The sequence below is a fragment of the Oncorhynchus tshawytscha genome, linkage group LG30 (assembly GCF_018296145.1).
Source record: "Oncorhynchus tshawytscha isolate Ot180627B linkage group LG30, Otsh_v2.0, whole genome shotgun sequence".
Lineage (NCBI taxonomy): Eukaryota > Metazoa > Chordata > Actinopteri > Salmoniformes > Salmonidae > Oncorhynchus > Oncorhynchus tshawytscha.
This window is the reverse complement of record NC_056458.1, coordinates 36,771,928-36,795,292: the sequence shown is the minus strand read 5'-3', so window position 1 is coordinate 36,795,292 and position 23,365 is coordinate 36,771,928. Positions and strand designations below refer to the sequence as shown.

At 41.3% G+C, this 23,365-nt stretch overlaps 1 protein-coding gene across 18 annotated transcripts in view; it reads left to right on the top strand.

Annotated features, from left to right (window-relative positions):
* LOC112228216 (disks large homolog 2) overlaps positions 1–23,365 on the top strand; it is a 288,349-nt gene that overhangs the window by 193,254 nt on the left and 71,730 nt on the right. For all 18 annotated transcript variants that reach the window (XR_006080421.1, XM_024393355.2, XM_024393358.2 and 15 more), the window contains one exon: positions 18,687–18,740. Coding sequence is in view for 17 of the 18 variants with exons in the window: in XM_024393355.2 (XP_024249123.1) it covers positions 18,687–18,740 (54 nt within the window). In the remaining variant the exon portion in view is untranslated. The remainder of the gene's footprint in view (positions 1–18,686; positions 18,741–23,365) is intronic.

The following is a 23,365-nucleotide window of genomic DNA, read 5'->3' as shown; positions in this document are numbered from 1 at the left end:
CATCTCCTTCTCATAGGATGTACTACTAAATTCTCTAAAACGACATTGGAGGTTGCTTATGGTAGAGACATTCCTGCAGTCAGCATGCCAATTGCACGCTCCCTCAAAACATCTGTGACGTCTGTGTTGTGTAATACAACTGCACATTTTAGAGTGGCCTTTTTATTGTCCCCAGCACAAAGGTGCAGCAGTGTAATGATCATACTGTTTAATCAGCTTCTTGATATGCCACACCTGTCAGGTGGATGGATTATCTTGGCAAAGGAGAATTGCTCACTAACAGGTATGTAAACAAATTTGTGCACAAAATGTGAGAAATATGATTGTTACGAATCCCTTTTGGCCCGACAGTCTAGGGGAAATGGTAATGAGACCCGTAACATAACTCATGCAAATTATTATTGTGACAAAGTAAAACTGTGAACGAAATAACCACGACAACAGAAATCTACCATCAAACTCCAGGTTTATTTATAAACACAGTAATGGGGGAGCAGGAAAAGGGGCTGAGCTGGACCCAAGGAAAGAAACAATATACAAAAACACCCCTAAGCTAGACTAGCCTACTTTAACAACAGCTAACTAACCAAAAATACAGTGGGTGGTCCGCCCAGTTCTAACTAGTGTATTTAACAAAGTTCACCTACGGGTAGTGTATGCCCATGGGCGACTTGTCTTGGTTTCCCCCTTTTCCCACCAGCAACAAACAAACACCATAACCAAAAACAATACTCACAGGTGATGATAAAGTGCTATGGAGGTGCTCAAACAAGAGAGGTTAAGACACAAAGAGAGTGAAACACAGAGATCTACAGACATGGCATTTACAGAGAGATTGAGCTCTAGAGCAAACAAATGATGGGGTTTTTAAACCATGGGGAAGGAACTGTGATAGGGTAGGAAATAGGAGGAGGTGTGTCTTCTGATTGATGATTGATTGTTGACTGATTGGGGAGTGATGATTTTCACCTGTGAGGGGAGAAGGAGAGAAAAGAAACACACACAGGATAACTGTATCCGTAACAATGATTTTTGTGCACATGGAACATTTCTGGGATGTTTTATTTCAGCTCATGAAACGTGGGACAAACACTATACATGTTGCGTTTATATTTTAGATCAGTGTACAATAATTGCACAACACATTTCATTGTAACACAAATTGAATTGTAATATGAATAAAAATAATACATTCCACCCCGTATTTGCTTTCACAAACACCTGAAAAGCTAGCCTGGTGTGCCTTTTAGTTCCTAAATACATTTAAAATAGGTTATCAACTCATTTCACATGCCATGGAACATGTTACCATTGCAAACAGAATGTGTTCATCTTGTATTACATTTCTGGTAGGGGTTCTCTATTTTCATTATTAGCAATTTTTTAGAGACTTGTTACCAACAGTTGGTTAGTAGTATATGTCAGTGTGGAATCTGATTGAAAAGCAGCTGGATAGTTTATCCTGAGCGGTTTAGCATCAATTACTCCATCTAAAGCCCTTTGCTTGTAATTAAATCTGACACTAGAATTTAAAAATAGACTATTCATCGAATTAGGAAGCGCCAGTGACCTTAGACTTGCCATTGCACGATTCATTTGACCATCTAATTCATGTGTTATTCTATCAACTGTGGAGTGTGTATTGTGGTTTGTCATTTATTGATAGGCTACATGCCGTGTGCTTACATGCGTTTCAGTGTCCACAATGAATTGTCATTGTCCAACTGACGAGAACATATTTATTCTATTCTGATTGTATGCATGAAATAGCATTTTTATTTATCTCAATGTAGGACTATAGCTTCCAAACATCATTGCTATACACTGTGCAGTGTGACACGCCTCTGTGTTAATGTCCCTGGTCTTTTGAATGGGCTTGACGATTATATCAATCAAATCATGAATATGCGGTCAAATAATACAAATGATATTCCTGTTTGTAGATTAATTTACTTCTGCCAATGCCTTTCATTAAGATTTGCGCTGAAGACCATTGCGCTACGTTTTTGCCCATTGAAGACCATTCAAAATGCCTACAAAATTCCAAAACAACTAGGCTACTTTCCGTGTCACTTGCATAGTGTATAAATAACAGATACAAATGTCCAAAAGATTTGATTCAGATCATGTGTTTCTTAGTACAGCGGTTTAGAGGTGGGAATGTTGTAAAACCAAGGTAGAAACTCAAGTGCCAGGAAAGAAGGCAGCATGTTTCATTGAATACAGAGAGGCTGTCTCCACCTGAACCGATTTGTAGTGCAGGCTCTGCTCTTAAATTCCTACCTGTTCGGAGCATGGATTGCTTCTGCCTGGATTCATGGATGCAATCAAGTTGTGCTGCAGGTTGAGTCATCTACTGACAAAGAGCTACCAGCCAGTACACGGCCAGCAACGCAGAAGAGCCAGTACCTTCTCTCTTTGCTCATCTCTGCTTCTCTCGCGCTCTCTCTCTAATTGAGCTTTTCTCTCTCTCCCTCTGTTTCATCTCTGCTTCTCTCCCCCCTCTCTCTCCCTAATTCAGCTTTTCTCTCTCTCTCCCCCTCTGTTTCATCTCTGCTTCTCTCTCTCAGCTGATGCTGCTGTTGCCACTCACTCTAACAGCAGCGTCTCACTCGCTCACTAACACACTCTCTCAGAGCCGTGACATACTGCCAACTAAACAGTGCCGTTCGTTAATTTAACGTCAAAGAGGACTCAAGCATCACCTCTCATTTACAGAGCACGGAAGACAAGAAGCCTTAAGAGAGGTAGTGAGGGAGAGATTGCGCTGGGCAGGATGACTGCTGCCTACCTGAACAAACAGCAGAACTGCTGTGTGGAGATGGATAGAGGGGGATGTGGTGAGGTGCCGTGCTCTTGTGGATGGCAGCACCACCCGCCCCAGGGATACCACTATGGCTCAGTCCCCAGGGGTGCTACCCTTCCCCGGCAGAGGGGCCGTCTTATGGCTACCCACTCGGAAAGCTCCTGGAGGAGCCCTGGGCACTCTGTGGTCCGCGCCAAAGGGAGCAGCTGTGACCTGTTGTCCGAATGCAGCTGTCCACAGAGTCAGAGCTGGCACGATCACTACCAGGTAACCAACCATGCACTATAGTCCAGATCAGAGGGGACCATTAGGATGACAAGATTGAGAGGGGATTTTGCTATCTAGTAATATATGTGCAAGGGTTAGGTTTATGTATGTGTGTGTGTGCCTGTGTGTTTCCCCCTGGCTCTGTATGAGAGGGAATGAGTGGCAGCCACAGCAAACCCACTCATGGGCTAGAGTCAAGGTGTTGAATTTGGATTAAACCTGACCTGTGTAAACTCCAGGGTTCCTGGATCAAGGCTGTGAGCAGTATTCTTTTTAAATATAACCTTTAACTAGGTAATTCAGTTAAGAACAAATTCTTATTTACAATGAAGGCCTACACCGGCCAAACCCAGACGACACTGGGCCAATTGTGCACCGCCCTATGGGACTCCCAACCACAGCCGGTTGTGATACAGCCTGGACTTGAACCAGGGTGTCTGTAGTGACACCTCAAGCACTGAGATGCAGGGTCTTAGACTGCTGCGCCACTCAGGAGTCCAGTAGAGCTGGAGTTTGCAACTGTACAATATTGAGAAGCTATGCTAAAATGCCCCAACAGGCAAAGCCTAAAATAGATTCTTAAATCCCGCTAACAAACATTTCCACAGCAATTAAACATGGATGTATGCCTTGTGTTCTCATTCAGACTTGCATTGGTCATTACTCAGTTTCACTGTGTTGCTAAAATGGGTTGTTCTGTAAGATTTATCTCAGAGATTGACACAAGCTGTGGGCACAATGCCAGTAGACATCTAAAAAGAATGTGATTTGAGGATGTGCTGTTCAGAAGATGCACTCTTGCCTGATACAGTGGGGCAAAAAAGTATTTAGTCAGCCACCAATTGTGCAAGTTCTCCCACTTAAAAAGATGAGAGAGGCCTGTAATTTTCATCATAGGTACACTTCAACTATGACAGACAAAATTAGATTTTTTTTCCCAGAAAATCACATTGTAGGATTTTTTATGAATTTATTTGCAAATTATGGAGGAAAATAAGTATTTGGTCAAGAACAAAAGTTTATCTCAATACTTTGTTATAAACCCTTTGTTGGCAATGACAGAAGTTTTCTGTAAGTCTTCACAAGGTTTTTACACACTGTTGCTGGTATTTTGGCCCATTTCCTCCATGCAGATCTCCTCTAGAGCAGTGATGTTTTGGGGCTCTTGCTGGGCAACACAGACTTTCAACTCCCTCCAAAGATTTTCTATGGGGTTGAGATCTGGAGACTGGCTAGGCCACTCCAGGACCTTGAAATGCTTCCTTCGTTGCCTGGGCAGTGTATTTGGGATCATTGTCATGCTGAAAGACCAAGCCATGTTTCATCTTCAATGCCCTTGCTGATGGAAGGAGGTTTTCACTCAAAATCTCACGATACATTGCCCCATTCATTCTTTCCTTTACACGGATCAGTCGTCCTGGTCCCTTTGCAGAAAAACAGCCTCAAAGCATGATGTTTCCACTCCCATGCTTCACAGTAGGTATGGTGTTCTTTGGATGCAACTCAGCATTCTTTGTCCTCCAAACACGACGAGTTGAGTTTTTACCAAAAAGTTCTATTTTGGTTTCATTTGACCATATGACATTCTCCCAATCTTCTTCTGGATCATCCAAATGCTCTCTAGCAAACTTCAGACGGGCCTGGACATGTACTGGCTTAAGCAGGGGGACACGTCTGGCACTGCAGGAGTCCCTGGCGGCGTAGTGTGTTACTGATGGTAGGCTTTGTTACTTTGGTCCCAGCTCTCTGCAGGTCATTCACTAGGTCCCCCCATGTATTTCTGGGATTTTTGCTCACCGTTCTTGTGATCATTTTGACTCCACGGGGTGAGATCTTGCGTGGAGCCCCAGATCGATGGAGATTATCAGTGGTCTTGTATGTCTTCCATTTCCTAATAATTGCTCCCACAGTTGATTTCTTCAAACCAAGCTGCTTACCTATTGCAGATTCAGTCTTCTCAGCCTGGTGCAGGTCTACAATTTTGTTTCTGGTGTCCTTTGACAGCTCTTTGGTCTTGGCCATAGTGGAGTTTGGAGTGTGACTGTTTGAGGTTGTGGACAGGTGTCTTTTATACTGATAACAAGTTCAAACAGGTGCCATTAATACAGGTAACGAGTGGAGGACAGAGGAGCCTCTTAAAGAAGAAGTTACAGGTCTGTGAGAACCAGAAATCTTGCTTGTTTGTAGGTGACCAAATACTTATTTTCCACCATAATTTGCAAATACATTCATTAAAAATCCTACAATGTGATTTGAGGCGCTCTCCTCCCAGTCCATTAGCTTGAGGATGTTAACTGGATAGCTGTATCTGAGATACACAGTGTGAAATAGTGTGTTTGCACGGCTCCTGTGGGTGTGCGTGCAGGAGCATGTCTTCATTACTGAAAATCTTGTCACCAGAGTTCCTTGACTTATCAAAGTGTTTTAAAGATTCTGGATGGAAGCATCCTAGGTCTCTTAGATAAGACTTCTGGGATTGTGTTGGCAGAGGCTCAGGTGAATTAGTGGGCATATGGAGCTGATGGATATATGGAGCTGAACAGAGAATGTTTGCATCCCAAATTGTACCCTAATTCCGATTTAGTGCAATTATTTTGACCAGGACCAATAGTGTTCTGGTCAAAAGTAGTCAACTATATAGGAAATAGGGTGCTATTTTGGATGCAGACAATCAGTGCTGGGTAACAGAGAGGGGTAGAGAAAAGATGAGGATTGTAGAAAGGATGTGTATGTAGCATGTTTCTTGTATCACTCTTCATCTCTCGTTTACTATATTGCCCTCCTCATTTACTGTCCTCCACTCCATTTTCATGTCTACTCCTCTCTCTACCACTGAATCCCAAATCAACCCCTAGACTCCTCAGACTCAGCTCTGGACCCCGGAGCCAGTTCCACTGCCTTTTGTCATTGTTCCCCACTAATCAGGGACTGATTTAGACCTGGGACACCAGGTGTGTGCAATTAATTATCAGGTAGAACAGAAAACCAGCAGGCTCCGGACCTCGTAGGGATGAGTACCCCTGGCGTAGATGCTCCTCTCCAGGCACTCCTGTAGATCTAAAGGGATTAGATCGGTGTAAGCAAACTGGTACTTTAAAAAAATGTTTAAAGGGTTGGATCAGCTAAATATTGCGGAAAGAATATTGGTTCCATCAATGTAATTGTCTGCATCATTTCCAATCCCCCATATATTTTTTAGGTAAATATATATATCCATACACACATGCATACATATACACATACCTATATAGACATACATACATACTTGTTTAAAGAATATACCTTTATTATTATTCCCCGCAAACCCTACCACCGATCCCCCAATTGGAGTAAACTAATAAACACTTCAGCTTTTACCTTCAATTTATACATCTTAATACACATTTTACATTCACAGTCTATTTTACAATAGTTATTTTTTGTTTGTTTTTAGTCCTTCCTCTAGTTCTGATGTCCATCCATTTCTATTTGTAACTGTGCTATTTCACAAAAGTTCTGAACATATATACATTTTACAGACCCCGTATGTTCTACATGTTTTATCTTGTTATTAGTCCCACCCTTCATCTCCATTCAACCTCTCCCATCTATCTCTTAACAACATCCATATTGGATTTCTATTTGACATATATTTTTCAACTGTGCTGTGATGCTTCGCAAACAACTTTGTCGTTACTTCACCTTGCCTTCTGATGGCCTTACCCCTATCCAGGAGGGACTACATTGATTTGGGAGAACCTCTCTCTCTCTCACTGGCCGTGCCTATGCCAAAATAAAAATGATAGTATGTGAAATGCTGAAAGTAGTACTCTGAATGAGTCATCTAATGCGCGATTGCACTGACTCCCGATTTTTGGCAGAACGGATGATGGGGGTACAGTAAACATCATTATAATAATTAATAAAATCAAAAAGAGATAAATCGTTTCATACCTGCATTACATTGAGACATGATCACGTCTCTTTTTTCAATTTGTGAGAATACTTGGGAACAGATTTCCTAAATTAAATTCATTTTTAGCACAATTCCTGATTTCACTCAAAACAAAAATCTCCCCCAAATTTTTTTAAATATAGATTTTTTTTACAAAAATCTATTGCGGGCCGACCCCTGCCCTTTATAGTGCACTACTTTTGAACAGAACCCTATGGGTGCTATTTGGGATGCATTTGTTTTCTTTCTGCATGAGCAAACCAATGGTAGTAACATGTAGTTGAATAATAATAGTACAAAAATAATCTCCAAATATTTGACGGTAATCCACAGACAGAGTGGTTTAGTTATTGCATGTTTTATACAATGTTTTGCAATTGAGGTGGAGTTCTCATGGCTAAAAGGGTTCTAATGCAGCACAAATTGCACCCTATTCCCTATGTAGTACACTACTTTTGACCAGAGCCCTATGCAACCTGTTCAAAATTACTACACTTTAAAGGGAATAGGGTGCCATTTGGGACGCAGATTGATATTTGTAATTAACAAGCTCGGTGTATTATAGTTATTAACACCTAATTAACCCCAGAAGTAGATCAGACCAGGCTCCCTTCAGTGAATCACGCTCAGTCACATTTGTTGGAGGTTCAGGCTCTTTCTCAATTAGTCTTTCCTAGATTCCTCGCATCAGCTCTCCTTTCGTCCTTCTCAAAATGCATTGGAGCAGAAGGCCCAATGGGAGGGACCTTGGATTGTCTCCTCCAATACGGTTGAGAAGGAGGTGAGGAGATAGGATGCGAGGAATCACAGGATGTCAGTGTGTGCCAGTGTCAAGAGAGGAAGACAAATGGTTTGGAAATGGAGTCGAACAATAGTACAGTGTCTGTATGTACTGCATCTATTCAGGACTTATACTGGCACACATACTGAGTGCCGAACTAGAGCACATACACAGCTGTGTGTGTGTGTATTTGTATTTATTATGGATCCCCATTTGCCAAGGCAGCAGCTACTCTTCCTGGGGTCCAGCTAAATTAAGGCAGTTATACAATTTTAAAAACATTACAATACATTCAAAACAGATTTCACAACACAGGCCCCTACTATACTACCACATTATCTACTACACAAGATCCATGTGTACATGTGTACATGTGTGTATAGTGCGTATGTTATTGTGTGTGTGTGCGTGACATTATGACAGAGTATTGCATAGGGACTCCTCACTCCTCCTTTACACATGGTGGTTATATAAAAAAAGGCCTCAGCAGTCAAGTTTACAAAGAAACAAAACAAAAATTCTTATTATGGTGCGTTTTGTATCATCATAGGTTTTTGCTCTGAACTGAAAGTGCTATCCATCTCGAAAACGTGACTGCTGACTTATTAACGTATTAACAGTGAAGTAATGAACAAAATACTACAATATCGTTTTTTGGAGTGGTATTCCTGGAAAGGCATGCAAGTTAACATTGAGTTAGCGTAGCGCAGTCCGCCGCCATTCATTTTCATCCAGTTAAATATACACTGCCTTTGAATACCAATCAAAATCCTGAATTCCGCCTCCTAATGGATTTCCCCAAGTACTGTGCATTCAAATGCACTCAATTTCCCAATCTTCCTCTCTCATTTTCTATTTGTACACATGCACGCACACCAGTGGAGGCTGCTGATTGGCTGAATACCTGGGGCGCAGGGTGGTTGGAGTTGTCAACAAAGCAGAATGACAAATATGATGCCAAGTTTTCAAACTACTGGTAGTTTATTTGAGTAGATAAATAAAGCGGTCTGTGCATTTGAACAACAGCATAAGGTTGATTTTGAAAATACGAGCACTTTTGGATGATGAAAATGAAACCTCTTGAAACTACTTTTTATCTATCTGAATATTTTCTTCACTCTGTCTGGAAACAAGATCTAATAGTGGCTGAGACCATACTATTCAATGATACTATTCCCCAGATACCCGAGAGGAAATGTCATTACCACCACGTCATAAAATATGCTATTCGAGTTGATAAGGAAATTACAGAAATTGTGCCTAAAGTATTTTATATAACATTGTACATAAACAAAAAGTTTTATAATGTTTATTTTTTACTGTTTGGAAGTTTTCTTAATTATAAGTATTCATCATTGTCATGTCTAAATGTCTGTATATGCCTTGGTGATACTCAGAAACATGTATTTACCACATCAAAATCTTAATATTTTGCATTATTTTATGAATTATCTTAAGAACAAGCATATAAGGTTCACATTTGGGAAAAATCATTAATATTAATTGTAATATAATACACCTTCTCAAAAATATGTACTGTGATGGTAATGACTTAGCATTGTGGGAATGACAGAATGTGGTGGAAATTACATTTAATTTACAGTGCCTTCGGAAAGTATTCAGATCCCTTGACTTCTTTCACATTTTGTTATGTTACAGCCTTATTCTAAAATCGATTAAATCATTTATTCCCCTAATCAATCTACACACAATACCCAATAATCACAAAGCAAAAACAGGTTTAGACATTTTTGCTTATTTTTTATTTTTTTTAAGAAGAAAATATCACATTGTTGAAGCACCTTTGGCAGCGATTACAGTTCTGAGTCTTCTTGGGTATGATGCAACAAACTTGGCACACCTGTATTTGGGGAGTTTCTCCCATTCTTCTCAGCAGATCCTCTCAAGCTCTGTCAGGTTAGATGGGGAGTGTTGCTGCACAGCTATTTTCAGAGTTCTCCAGAGATGTTCAATTGGGTTCAAGTCTGGGCTCTGGCTGGGCCACTCAAGGACATTCAGAGACTTGTCCCGAAGCCACTCCCGAGTTGTCTTGGCTGTGTTCTTAGGGTCGTTGTCCTGTTGGTAGGTGAACCTTCGCCCCAGTCTGAGGTCCCGAGCACTCTGGAGCAAGTTTTCATTAAGGATCTCTCTGTACTTTGCTCCGTTCATTTGTGCCTCGATCCTGACTAGTCTCCCGGTCCCTGCTATTGAAAAACAACCCCACAGCATGATGCTGCCACCATCATGCTTCACCGTAGGGATGGTGCCAGATTTCCTCCAGACGTGACTCTTGGCATTCAGTTCAAAGAGTTCAATCTTGGTTTCATCAGACCAGAGAATCTTGTTTCTCAGGGTCTTAGAGTCTTTTGGTACCTTTTGGCAAACTCCAAGCGGGCTGTTGTGCCTTTTACTGAGGAGTGGCTTCCACCACTCTACCATAAAGGCCTGATTGGTGGAGTGCTGCAGAGATGGTTGTCCTTCTGGAAGGTCCTCCCATCTCCACAGAAAACTCTAGGGCTGTCACGCCCTGATCTGTTTCACCTGTCCTTGTGTTTGTCTCTACCCCCCTCCAGGTGTCGCCCATCTTCCCCACTTATCCCCTGGGTATTTATACCTGTGTTTTCTGTCTGTCTGTGCCAGTTTGTCTTGTTTGTTCAATTCAACCAACTTTTTCTCAGCTCCTGTCTTTCCCCAGTCTTTTTCTCATCCTGCTGATTTTGACCCTTGTCTGTCCTGGCTCTGAGCCCACCTGCCTGACCCTGAGCCCGCCTGCCTGACCCTGAGCCCGCCTACACCTTTGCCACTACTCTGGATTATTGACCCCTACCTGCCTTGACCTGTTGTTTGCATGCCCCTGTTGTTGCAATAAACATGGTTACTTCAACACAGCCTGCACTTGGGTCTTACCTGAAACCTGATAAGAGCTCTGTCAGAGTGACTATCGTGTTCTTAGTCACCTCCCTGTCCATCACCCTTCTCCCCCATGTGCTCAGTTTGGCTGGGCGGCCAGCTCTAGGAAGAGTCTTGTTAATTCCAAACTTCTTCCATTTAAGAATGATGGAGACCAATGTGTTTTTGGGGACCTTCAATGCTGCAGAATGTTTTTTGGTACTCTTCCCCAGATCTGTGCCTCGACACAATCCTGTCTTGGAGCTCTATGGACAATTCCCTCGACCTCATGGCTTGGTTTTTCTCTGACTTGCACTGTCAACTGTGGGACATTATATAGACAGGTGTGTGCTTTTCCAAATCATGTCCAATCAATTGAATTTGCCACAGGTGGACTTCAATCAAGTTGTAGAAACATTTCAAGGATGATCAATGGAAACAGGATGCACCTGAGCTCAATTTCGAGTCACATAACAAAGGGTCTGAATACTTACAGTACTGTGTAAAGGTTTTAGGCAGGTGTGAAAAAATGCTGTAAAGTAAGAATACTTAGAAAAAATAGACATGTTAATATATTATATTTATCAATTAACAAAATGCAAAGTGAGGGAACAGAAGAAAAATCTACATCAAATGAATATTTGGTGTGACCACCTTTTGCCTTCAAAACAGCTTCAATTCTTCTAGGTACACTTGCACACAGTTTGAAGAAACTCAGCAGGTAGGTTGGCCCAAACATCTTGGAGAATTAAGAACAGTTCTTCTGTGGATTTAGACAGCCTCAGGTGCTTCTCTTTCTACATGTAATCCCAGACAGACTAGATGTTGAGCTCAGGGCTCAGAAAGAAACAAGCATGCAGATGCAATAAGTGAAAACACATGATCTAACTGGGGATGTCTAACCTAATGTCACAAAGCATGATGCACTAGCCAATTAACATTCATTCTAAAATAACTTCATATTTCTGAGTTAGAGCAGATATATAGCAAACCTGGTTTCAAAAACAAATAGAGCAACGCCTCTCCCCCATGTGACCTACTAGTTGTGTGTATGTACTGACATATGCACACACGCTACATGTTAATGTTTTTAAATGTAGGTAAATTGGTAAGTCTTTCGTCTGTAATGTATTTGTTATATGTTGGCCCCCGGTTAAGACTAGCTGTCGCCATTGGCGTCGGCAAATGGAGATTCTAACTAAAATCATGCAAATATTAATTTAGAAAGACTTGAAATTGGCATGGGAGCTAACTAGCTAGCAAGCTACCAGGTTAAAGGTAGATAACTGGTTCAAATCTACCAAACTACAGTACCAGTCAAAAGGGTTTCTTTATTTTTACATTGTAGAATAGTGAATACATAAAAACTATGAACACATATGGAATTATGTAGTAACCAAGTGTCAATCAAAATATATACAGATGAACGTGGTACCTTTTAGGCATTTGGAAATTGCTCCCAAGGATGAACCAGACTTGTGGAGGTCTACAATTGTTTTTGTAGGTCTTGGCTGATTTCTTTTGATTTTCCAATGATGTCAAGCAAAGAGGCACCGAGTTTGAAGGTTGGCCTTGAAATACATCCTCAGGTACACCTCAAATTGACTCAAACGATGTCAATTAGACTATCAGAAGTTTCTAAAGCCATGACAATTTTCTGGAATTTTCCAAGCTGTTTAAAGGCACAGTCAACTTAGTGTATGTAAACTTCTGACCCACTGGAATTGTGATACAGTGAGTTGGATAAGTGAAATAATATGTCTAAGCAATTGTTGGAAAAATTACTTGTGTCATGCACAAAGTAGATGTCCTACCAGACTTGTCAACAGGAAATTTGTGGAGTGGTTGAAAGAAGAGTTAATGACGCCAACCTAAGTGTATGTAAACTTGACTTGAACTGTACATGCAGCTAATAAAAACATATGGAAATATCTGCCCTACCTAAAAATACACCCAATTGCAGCATTACCGCAAAAATGGAAGTGGACAGGGGAAAAAGGAACTTGCCTGTCAGCCCTACATTAAAGAGCATATGGTTAAAGAAAATTGTGATAGATTAAAAATATAGCAGTTTTATTTAAGGACCCCAAAGAATTGACAGGCGTGCGCCATATAGATTGCAAAATAGTTGGGAAGAGATTTTTTACGGACCGATTCCATGGCACACGGTTAATGAACCTATACGCAAAAGCTTTCAATTTAAAATATTATACAAAATTCTTGCAACCAATAGAAAGTTATTTATATAGAGGTATACAACCTTCACAGCTCTGTAGATTTTGCAGCGAAGAGGCAGAATCATTAGATAATTTGTTTTGGTACAGTCCATACGTAGTTTGTTTTTGGTCACAGGTCCAAGAATGGCTGAAGAATTTCAATATTTACCTGCGGCTAACCCTGCTGTTACAGTTGTTATAAAGAGGAGACCAAGGCGCAGCGTGGTAAGCAAACATAACTCTAATTAAAGAGAGACCACTGAACAGAACAACAAACCGAACCATGAAGCAATATGGCTAGTGCAGACCAGGCAACTAAACATAGAATAACAACCCACAAAATAACCAAGGAATATGGCTACCTAAATATGGTTCCCAATCAGAGACAACGATAAACAGCTGCCTCTGATTGAGAACCAATCTAGGCAACCATAGACATATAAACACCTAGACTAGAAAAACCCTAGACATACAAAAAACCCTAGACATACAAAAAAAAACTAGACAATACAAAAACTAAACAAACCATCCTTGTCACACCCTGACCTAACCAAATAATATTGAAAACAAAGATAACTAAGGTCAGGGTGTGACACTTGCAGATAGCACTACTGGGCGATCTGAATGTCATAGTCAATCGATCAATAAAATAACAATACTTTTAGCAAAAAAATATGATTTTACATTTACAATCTGTATAAATGTCAAAGGAATTCTACAATTCCCAAATGTATTCACTAACCAATTCAATTTAAATCACTGTCTGTTTCTAAGAATTTGTAAGATCCTTATTTGCATAAAATGGACCAGTCTACCAGACCAGTCTACCAAAATTAGCCAATAGCATTTATTCTCGAGAGCGCTGCTCATAGAACCATGTACAACAGTTTATATATCACATATGACGTCATAGGTTTTGAAATTTCTCTCCTCCTCTCGATCAGGACAAAGCAGGTTCAAAAGTTCATTCCAACTCACTAGCGCACATACCTGACACACTATATCTGGATTAACTCCTGAAGTCTCACCATAGTTTATTACCATTAGCAGACAGTTCCAGATACGGAAAACCTGGAGGGGCTCTCGCTGTCTTATTTTATCATCACAGAGTTATAGCTGAGTCGGTTCAAACATAGGTTAAGGACTCTCTTTGCTTACTTTAGACACACACATACATTCCTTCTTCCACAATGGTTATCATTTCCAAATACCCCTTGTCCATGCTACATAAACTCTTTTTTGGTTAATACATGATTCCATATGAGAAATCGGCACAGAAGCGGCCCTCTTCCGGGGGCCGGAACTGATTGAATCGGCCCGGAATCAAAATGAATGACTGCCAAGTACATCAGACCGTTTCCGTCTACCGGAATACAGCTGACTTTGCCAGCATCTTACCAGAATGCCCCCAGAAGCGGCCCGATGCAAATTGAAATAAATGTTTTATCCGATTTAGTCATTTTAAATATTACTATTATACATTCAAATTATACCCATCCACAGATTTATTTATATATATTTATTTTTTTAACCCCCTTTTTTTTCATGTCCAATTGTCTTGGCTCATCGCTGCAACTCCTGTACAGCCTCGGGAGAGGTGAAGGTCGAAAACCTTGCATCCTTCCGAAACACAACCCTGCCAAGTCGCACTGCTTTTTGACACAATGCATGTTTAACCCAGCAACCATGTCAGCATGCATGTGCCTGGCCCGCCACAGGAGTCACTACAGTGCGATGGGATAAGGACATCCCGGCCCGCCGAATCCTCCCCTAACCCGGACGACGCTGGGCTAATTGTGCGTCCCCTGATCAGTTTCCCGGTCATGGCCGGCACGGGTATCGAACCAGCATCTGTAGCAACACAGTTTGAAACACTACGATGCAGTGTCTTAGACTGCTGCGCCACTCGGGAGGCCCCATCCACAACATTTTTAATGCTTATGTCATGGATCCCTCTGGAACATTCATTATGCACACCTGTCCCATATTCCCACTGATTAGTACTTGTATAAATGTGCCGTTTGGTTTCTGCGGTACTCCTCGCTCTTTTGTTTTGGGATTCTACCCTGTGTGTTTTGTTACATATTTCTTTGGTCTTCATCCCCGTGCCCTTACACGGCATGCCGTGATTTGGGGTATAATAAAAAGCCCTATTACGCATTCCTGCGCCTGTCTCCCGAATCATTGTTACCAACGTGACAGCTTAGTAATTGCCCTGCACAATGTATGAAAATACTAAAATACTACTTAAACAGGACTCTTAAATAATTTAATTTAAATGTTAATTACATTTTTGGATCACAGAAACAATGAGGAATTATGGGAAATACATATAAATTATGAAATGTTAATTATATAAAGCAGCCCGTGTAATCATCTGATAGATTGTAGCCACAATCAGCCTGAGCCCCAAGTAATACATTTGGGCCATATAACTCACACCGGAATCGGCCTGAGCCCCAAGTAATACATTTGGGCCAGATAACTCACACCGGAATCGACCCGAGCTCAATCCCCGCATCCTAGCCATAAGTAATACTGCCAAAGGCGGCCCAGACTCTTGCCACATGACGTCGACCGAGTCTGACTCTCAGCCGAGTGCCTAGACTCTCAGCCGGAATCGGCCCAGATCCACTGTGCTAGCTGGGAACATCTTAAGGGTTTGACGGAATTCTTACCCGCTTCCTTTAAAAATGGCCCAAACAACGTTCTTCTATAGCATATTTTTATAGCATATTTTATTAACTGCAGTGGCACTCTGGTTATCGGCAGCGGACCATCTAGACTGTTCAAACTGACAAGGAACATTGCTGAATGTGAAAACATCTTACTTTTCATATGTTTTTAACTTCTCAGCCAATTAAAGGCCTTAGTTAGAAAGGCTAAAGGACACTTAATTGGAAAGGCTATTGGGAGCTAATTGTGTAGCAATGAAATATCTTAGAATTATCTGTTCGCGGAAGACTTGCAAATATTCGTATAGTCTCACCTGGATGGAAGCTGTATCGTGAGTTATCAGTCCACTCTATTTACTTCACATGCCATAAACCGTTCTGTGGGCATTGTTTACTGTTATTATGGATTATTATTATTAGAGGCCTGCACATTTAGCATTGTCGTGTCTTTACTATCATTAACTGAAGACTGATAGTTTTTATCAAAGATTCTCTGTAATTAGTTACAGCGCGATCAACTGATTAATCACGTAACTAATTAACTAGGAAGTCGGGGCACCAAGGAAAAATATTCAGATTACAAAGTTATCATTTCCTAAAATAACTTTTCAGATATTTTATCTGATCAATTAGTCTTCGAATTAATGAATTATTTACTTTACCTCACGTTAGTCTCATTCCAAACGTCGTAAGTTGTTGGTCATCTGCACGAACCCAGTCTTCACTATGAGTCAACCATACATCAATTGTCTTAAATCATTTATTTATTACTAACTAAGTGATTCACAGAAATGCATAAACAAACAAACAAACACGGTAAATGTGGTTACATGAAATGATAGGAGAATGTGCCCTAGTGGGCTAAACCGGCATGGCGGCTTGTTAGACAAAAGGGGGAGTGGGGGTCGACTAAGAAGTCACTACAGTTAATGATTATAACAATTGAAATGCTAATCCTTTACACATGAATGCTCACTCATTCGGGAACAATTGCAATCAATATATATATTTACACTCAGTGTGTCGTGTTGATCGCTGGTGAAAAGTTTGTGTCTTTTGTAGAATTGTCCGTCTCTCTCCCTCTCTCTCTCTCTCGGTTGTGGTTAGAGGGGATAGTTCAAAGTGACATTCATTCATTTGTTATAGAATGGATGTTTCGGCGGTTGTCGTTCTTCGCGTTCAATGATACCGAATTCCCAGCTGCAGACTAGTAATCAATATCAAAGACTTGTTCTTATTCTGTCAGTATCGATAGTCTAAGAGTTTAACCACGTGGTATGGTTAAAATATTCAGCAATGGTCAACAACCTTTAGCCATCTTGTAATTGAGTTAAGCTTGGTCTGCTGATCGAAAACCCGAGTGGGTTTTTTATTGGGAATGGCAGAAATGGCTGTCCCAGGATGTCTGACCCTAACTGGGCTCAGAGGCGGTCCTCTGATTTAGTTCAAATCAAAAGGGAATTGTATTTTTCTTCATTAAACAGTCCAAAATCATATTACACAATTATACAAACAGTATCATACTCACTCATTCATCTTATACAATAATTAGATGTAAACCTCATATCTGAGGCTATTATATAAACAGCGTTATGGTAATGTGGCCACACCGTCTCCCACGAGCTTTCCAAGTTGTGACAAACGGACCAGTTTGTAGCTGGATTCTTCACCGATCTTTTAGACTTTCTCTGGAACATGAAATTTGTTCGTACCTCAAGTTCTGTGAGGTGGAAGGATTTCCTTTGTTCTCCATGAAAAACTACTCTCTATAACTGTGTGTCCATGAGGTCTTCTCAGGAATTTACGACCTCTGACCACAGCAGCCTAGTTGAAGGAGGCAAGGGGGAGGCAGGGAGAGGGGGATGGGCTTGCTATAACCAAAGAGGCCAACGTCATGACAGCATGCATAATACTCTATGCCTTCAGAAAGTATTCACACCCCTTGACTTTTTCCACATTTTTTTGCATTTCAGCCTGAATTTTGTATTAATTCAATTTAGATAGTTTTTGTCACTGGCCTACACACAATACCCCATAATGTTGAAGTGAAATTATGTTTTTTGAATTATTCACAAATTAATTTAAAAAATGAAAAGCTTGAGTCAATTAGTATTCAAACCCTTTGTATGGCAAGCCTAAATAAGTTCATGAGTAGAAATGTGCTTAACAAGTCACATAATAATTTGCATGCACTCACTCTGTGTGCAATAATAGTGGTTAACATGATTGACTGCCTTATCTCTGTACCCCACACATACAATGATCTGTACTGTCAATTTATCGAGTACTGAATTTCAAACACAGATTCAACCACAAGACTAGGGAGGTTTTCCAATGCCTTGCAAAGAAGGGCACCTATTGGTAGATGGGTAAAAATACAAAATAAAGCAGACATTGAATATCCCAGAGGAAAACCTGGTTCAGTCTGCTCTCCACCAGACACTGGGAGAAGATTTCCCCTTCTGCAGGACAATAACCTAAAACATAAGGCCAAATCTACACTGGAGTTGCTTACCAAGAAGACAGTGAATGTTCCTGAGTGGCAAAGTTACAGTTTTGACTCTAATCTGCTTGAAAATCAATGACAAGACCTGAAAATGGTTGTCCAGCAATGATCAACAAACAATTTTACAGTGCTTGAAGCATTTTGAAAAGAATAATGGGCACATGTTTCACAATCCAGATGTGGAAAGCTCTTAATAGCTTACCCAGAAAGACTCAAAGCTGTAATCTCTGCCAAAGCTGCTTCTACAAAGTATCGACTCAGGTGTGTGAATACTTACGTAAATTAGTTATTTTCAATAAATTAGCAAATATTTCTAAAAACATGTTTTCACTTTGACATTATAGGGTATTGTGTGTAGATGGGGGAGAAAAAATGATTTAATCCATTTTGAATTTAGGCTGAGTCAAGGGGTATGAATAGTTTCTGAATGCACTGTATTCTGGGACGGTTTAGCATTTGTAAGACGGCTCTTGAATTCCTCATGATACAGGGTGAAGTCACCACATGATCCAGGGGCTGTCCCCTGGATCCATTTATAGAAAGTAGGACACTAGTGGGTTTAGGCATCTCTTGCTGTTTCTTATCCTCTTCCCCACTCTCTCTCTTTTTCAGGCGAGTCCCGCTCCAATAATTGTCAACACCGACACTCTGGAGAGCGTACCTTACGTGAGTTCCTTTTTATCTTTTATGCTTCGCCCCATTTTTTTGTTGCATTTGATTATATTTTGGCAATTCATTTAGTTATGTTTATAAGCACAAACAACATATATTTCCCTGTGTACTCACTTTAAGTCATCTTTATTAACCATATGAGAGGGGAATTATGTTTTGAGGACGGATTTGTCAATGGACACAATGTTATATTCTTGAATATTTATCTGAAACACAATATACAGTATATGGGTAAAACAAATAAGGCTGCTGTTGTGAATTATTGATAGTTTTTATAAATAAAACACCAACACAGGACCACTGATTTGTACAGCCCAAAAGCCTGCATTTTGGTTTGGCATCAGAACTTTTCTCTTAACAGATATTTATTATTGATGTCTTCTCTTTGTTGGCACTGGGATTCTGGTGGGACGAAGTGCTTCAAAAGCCATTTGGAAACAATTTGGAGTGAGATGGTAAATAATGAGCAAGATTTAGGGTGAAAGTAAAGTAAGGTGCTGTATGAAATGTAATCTGTTGTAGTAGAGGAAGGGAATGTCATGGGAGGATGTTTTTAAACATAATTAGAAGCTATAAAGCGACTTGTTTAGTGACACGTAGCCGGTCCAGTCAGCTACACTGTATACAAACAGTAGCATCTTCTTGATGACTGTCCTTCAAGAAAGCTGCAGCAAATTACATTTTAACATAATGAACAGAGCAGAGAACTCATCACTGTAATGGAAGACAGTTGCATAATACAAAGCCTGGAAGAAGCATGTTATTTCTTCATAATGCTAATCACATTTTGTCCCTCGACTGTTTCCAATAAATGTCAGTAAACATCCTTGGAAATGCCACTTTGTTTCTGAATGACCTGCCAAAAGTTGTTTACTATTTCACTGCTTTGCCTCTTAGCTCATTCACTGCCTGTTCTAGACAATAAATATTGAAGATTCCAGAAGAGCACCATTCTCAATTATATAGCCATGACTTCCATCCCCCGTGTCCACATTGTGTTTGTGACCAGATTTACTGGTCACAAGCTTGTCAGTGTTATTATTAAGCAATAAAGCACCGGAGGGGGGTGGGGGGTGGTTTATGGCCAATATATCACGGCTAAGGGCTGTTCATAAGCACAGCGCAACACGGAGTATATTGGCCAGATATCACACCCCCAAGAATATTGGCCATATATCACACCCCCAAATTGCCTTATTGCTATTATAAACTGTCTGTCAATGTAATAAGAGCAGTGAAAATACATGTTTGTCATACCCGTGATATATGGTCTGATATACCACGGTTGTCAGCCAATCAGTATTAAGAGCTCGAGCCACCCAGTTTGTAATTGCATTTCACTGTTCCAAAGAAGCTGAAAGATCTGTAATAGATTGTTTTACCCATATACTGTATATTGTGATTCAGATAAATATTCAAGAATATAACATTGTGTCCATTGACAAATCCGTCCTCAAAACATAATTCCCCTCTCATATGGCTAATAAATACTACTTAAAGTGAGTACACAGGGCGGCAGGTTAGTGGTTAGAGTGTTGGACTAGTAACCGGAAGGTTGCAAGTTCAAACCCCCGAGCTGACAAGGTACAAATCTGTCGTTTTGCCCCTGAACAGGCAGTTAACCCACTGTTCCTAGGCCGTCATTGAAAATAAGAATTTGTTCTTAACTGACTTGCCAAGTAAAATTCAAATTAAAAGAATTACTCACAGCATCAAGGTGGTCCTGTATCACTCAGTTGATAGAGCATGGAGTTGCAATGGTTTTGGTACCTGCTGGGGCCACCAATACAAAAATAATGTATGGATGCTCTACTGTCACTTAGGATAAAAGCATCTCCTAAATGGCATATATTATTATTATATTGCTATTGTTACCCATCCATCTCTAACTCGACCTAAGCCGTATCATTTCACAAACCCTGAAGTCATCAACACTCATATAGGTAATTTGAAAAAAATTATGTTTGAAGGATGCTCAATGCAAATAGGTCAAATGGTATATAATAGTACATCCAACATGAAGTATTCTGAGGTGATTCTCAGCACATAATGTTCTTCCCCTTTGTGGATACTTAAATAAGAAAACTGCATAGCATACATCATCACACAGGAAGTTTCCTCCAAAGCTGCGTGGCCTGCATTCTCCGGTCAGAAGTACAGGGTAAGGAGAGGCAGAGCGGGCATCACTGAATCCTCTCTATTTCCTGTAGGCGGCAGGGCCTGGATAGCACAAGAGTGATGAATTTCCCTGGAAAACCAGGTGTTAACTCTAGATTTCCCTCTGCAGACCGTGCTTCCCTTCTCCCTCTGCAGACCGTGTTTCCCTTCTCCTTCTGCAGACCATGCTTCTCTTCTCCCTCTGCAGATCGTGCTTCTTTAAAGGGGCAATTTGGCATTGGTACATCCATTTTTGGACTTTTAATGTAATGATGTATACTGTAAAGCCATTGATTCTTGAAGATTAAAACGTATAAATGCCTCATGAGCTTAACTCAACTGTGTTACTCCATCAGACCCCAAAATATAAGCTTGTTTTACTCCACTGTTTATAAACAATGTAATTGTAAACAAACACTGTAGATAATGTTGATATGATGCATGGTCAGTCCTCCTGATGCATGGTCAACCATAGCTCCGTCAATGAGTTTGAGAGTGGTTACATTTCTCCAGCCCCATCCCTCAGCTGTTACCAAAATTGATGTTGATGTTTATCCCTTATCCCAGTTTATCCCTTTAAAACAATTCAACTCAAGGAGGTTGACAGACCTTAGTATTATAATAAAGCGTTTTCCAAAGCAGTGTCTTTTAAAGATGCAGAAGGCACTGATGTGGTACACTTTTGATGTTTTATGAAGACAGTTGCCTCCTTTGTCATGTGTTACATTACGTCCAAGGTGGGTGACAATAGGCAAAGGGAGGGGAACCCACTTCATTCAGCTGCCAAATCATCCACAAGGCACCTTTTTTCATTAGGAAGACCTTAGCCTGTTTGCTAGCAACACGACACCAGAATGATACGCCATATAAACAAATTTAAATTAAATTAAAACCTATGCTGACACCACAGACATATCGAAAGCTGCATCATTACCACTTCCATCACGTGGACTGGGAGATGTTTCGTATTGCGTCAGACAACAACATTGACGAATACGCTGATACGGTGTGCGAGTTCATTAGAACGTGCGTTGAAGATGTCGTTCCCATAGCAACGATTAAAACATTCCCTAACCAGAAACCGTGGATTGACGGCAGCATTCGTGTGAAACTGAAGGCACGAACCACTGCTTTTAATCAGGGCAAGGTGTCTGGTAACATGACTGAATACAAACAGTGCAGCTATTCCCTCCGCAAGGCTATCAAACAAGCTAAGCGCCAGTACAGAGACAAAGTAGAATCTCAATTCAACGGCTCAGACACAAGAGGCATGTGGCAGGGTCTACAGTCAATCACGGACTACAGGAAGAAACCCAGCCCAGTCACGGACCAGGATGTCTTGCTCCCAGGCAGACTAAATAACTTTTTTGCCCGCTTTGAGGACAATACAGTGCCACTGACACGGCCTGCAACGGAAACATGCGGTCTCTCCTTCACTGCAGCCGAAGTCAGTAAGACATTTAAACGTGTTAACCCTCGCAAGGCTGCAGGCCCAGACGGCATCCCCAGCCGCACCCTCAGAGCATGCGCAGACCAGCTGGCCGGTGTGTTTACGGACATATTCAATCAATCCCTATACCAGTCTGCTGTTCCCACATGCTTCAAGAGGGCCACCATTGTTCCTGTTCCCAAGAAAGCTAAGGTAACTGAGCTAAACGACTACCGCCCGTAGCACTCACATCCGTCATCATGAAGTGCTTTGAGAGACTAGTCAAGGACCACATCACCTCCACCCTACCTGACACCCTTGACCCACTCCAATTTGCTTACCGCCCAAATAGGTCCACAGACGATGCAATCTCAACCACACTGCACACTGCCCTAACCCATCTGGACAAGAGGAATACCTATGTGAGAATGCTGTTCATCGACTACAGCTCGGCATTCAACACCATAGTACCCTCCAAGCTCGTCATCAAGCTCGAGACCCTGGGTCTCGACCCCGCCCTGTGCAACTGGGTACTGGACTTCCTGACGGGCCGCCCCCAGGTGGTGAGGGTAGGCAACAACATCTCCTCCCCGCTGATCCTCAACACTGGGGCCCCACAAGGGTGCGTTCTGAGCCCTCTCCTGTACTCCCTGTTCACCCACGACTGCGTGGCCATGCACGCCTCCAACTCAATCATCAAGTTTGCGGACGACACAACAGTGGTAGGCTTGATTACCAACAACGACGAGACGGCCTACAGGGAGGAGGTGAGGGATCTCGGAGTGTGGTGTCAGGAAAATAACCTCACACTCAACGTCAACAAAACTAAGGAGATGATTGTGGACTTCAGGAAACAGCAGAGGGAACACCCCCCCATCCACATCGATGGAACAGTAGTGGAGAGGGTAGCAAGTTTTAAGTTCCTCGGCATACACATCACAGACAAACTGAATTGGTCCACTCACACAGACAGCATCGTGAGGAAGGCGCAGCAGCGCCTCTTCAACCTCAGGAGGCTGAAGAAATTCGGCTT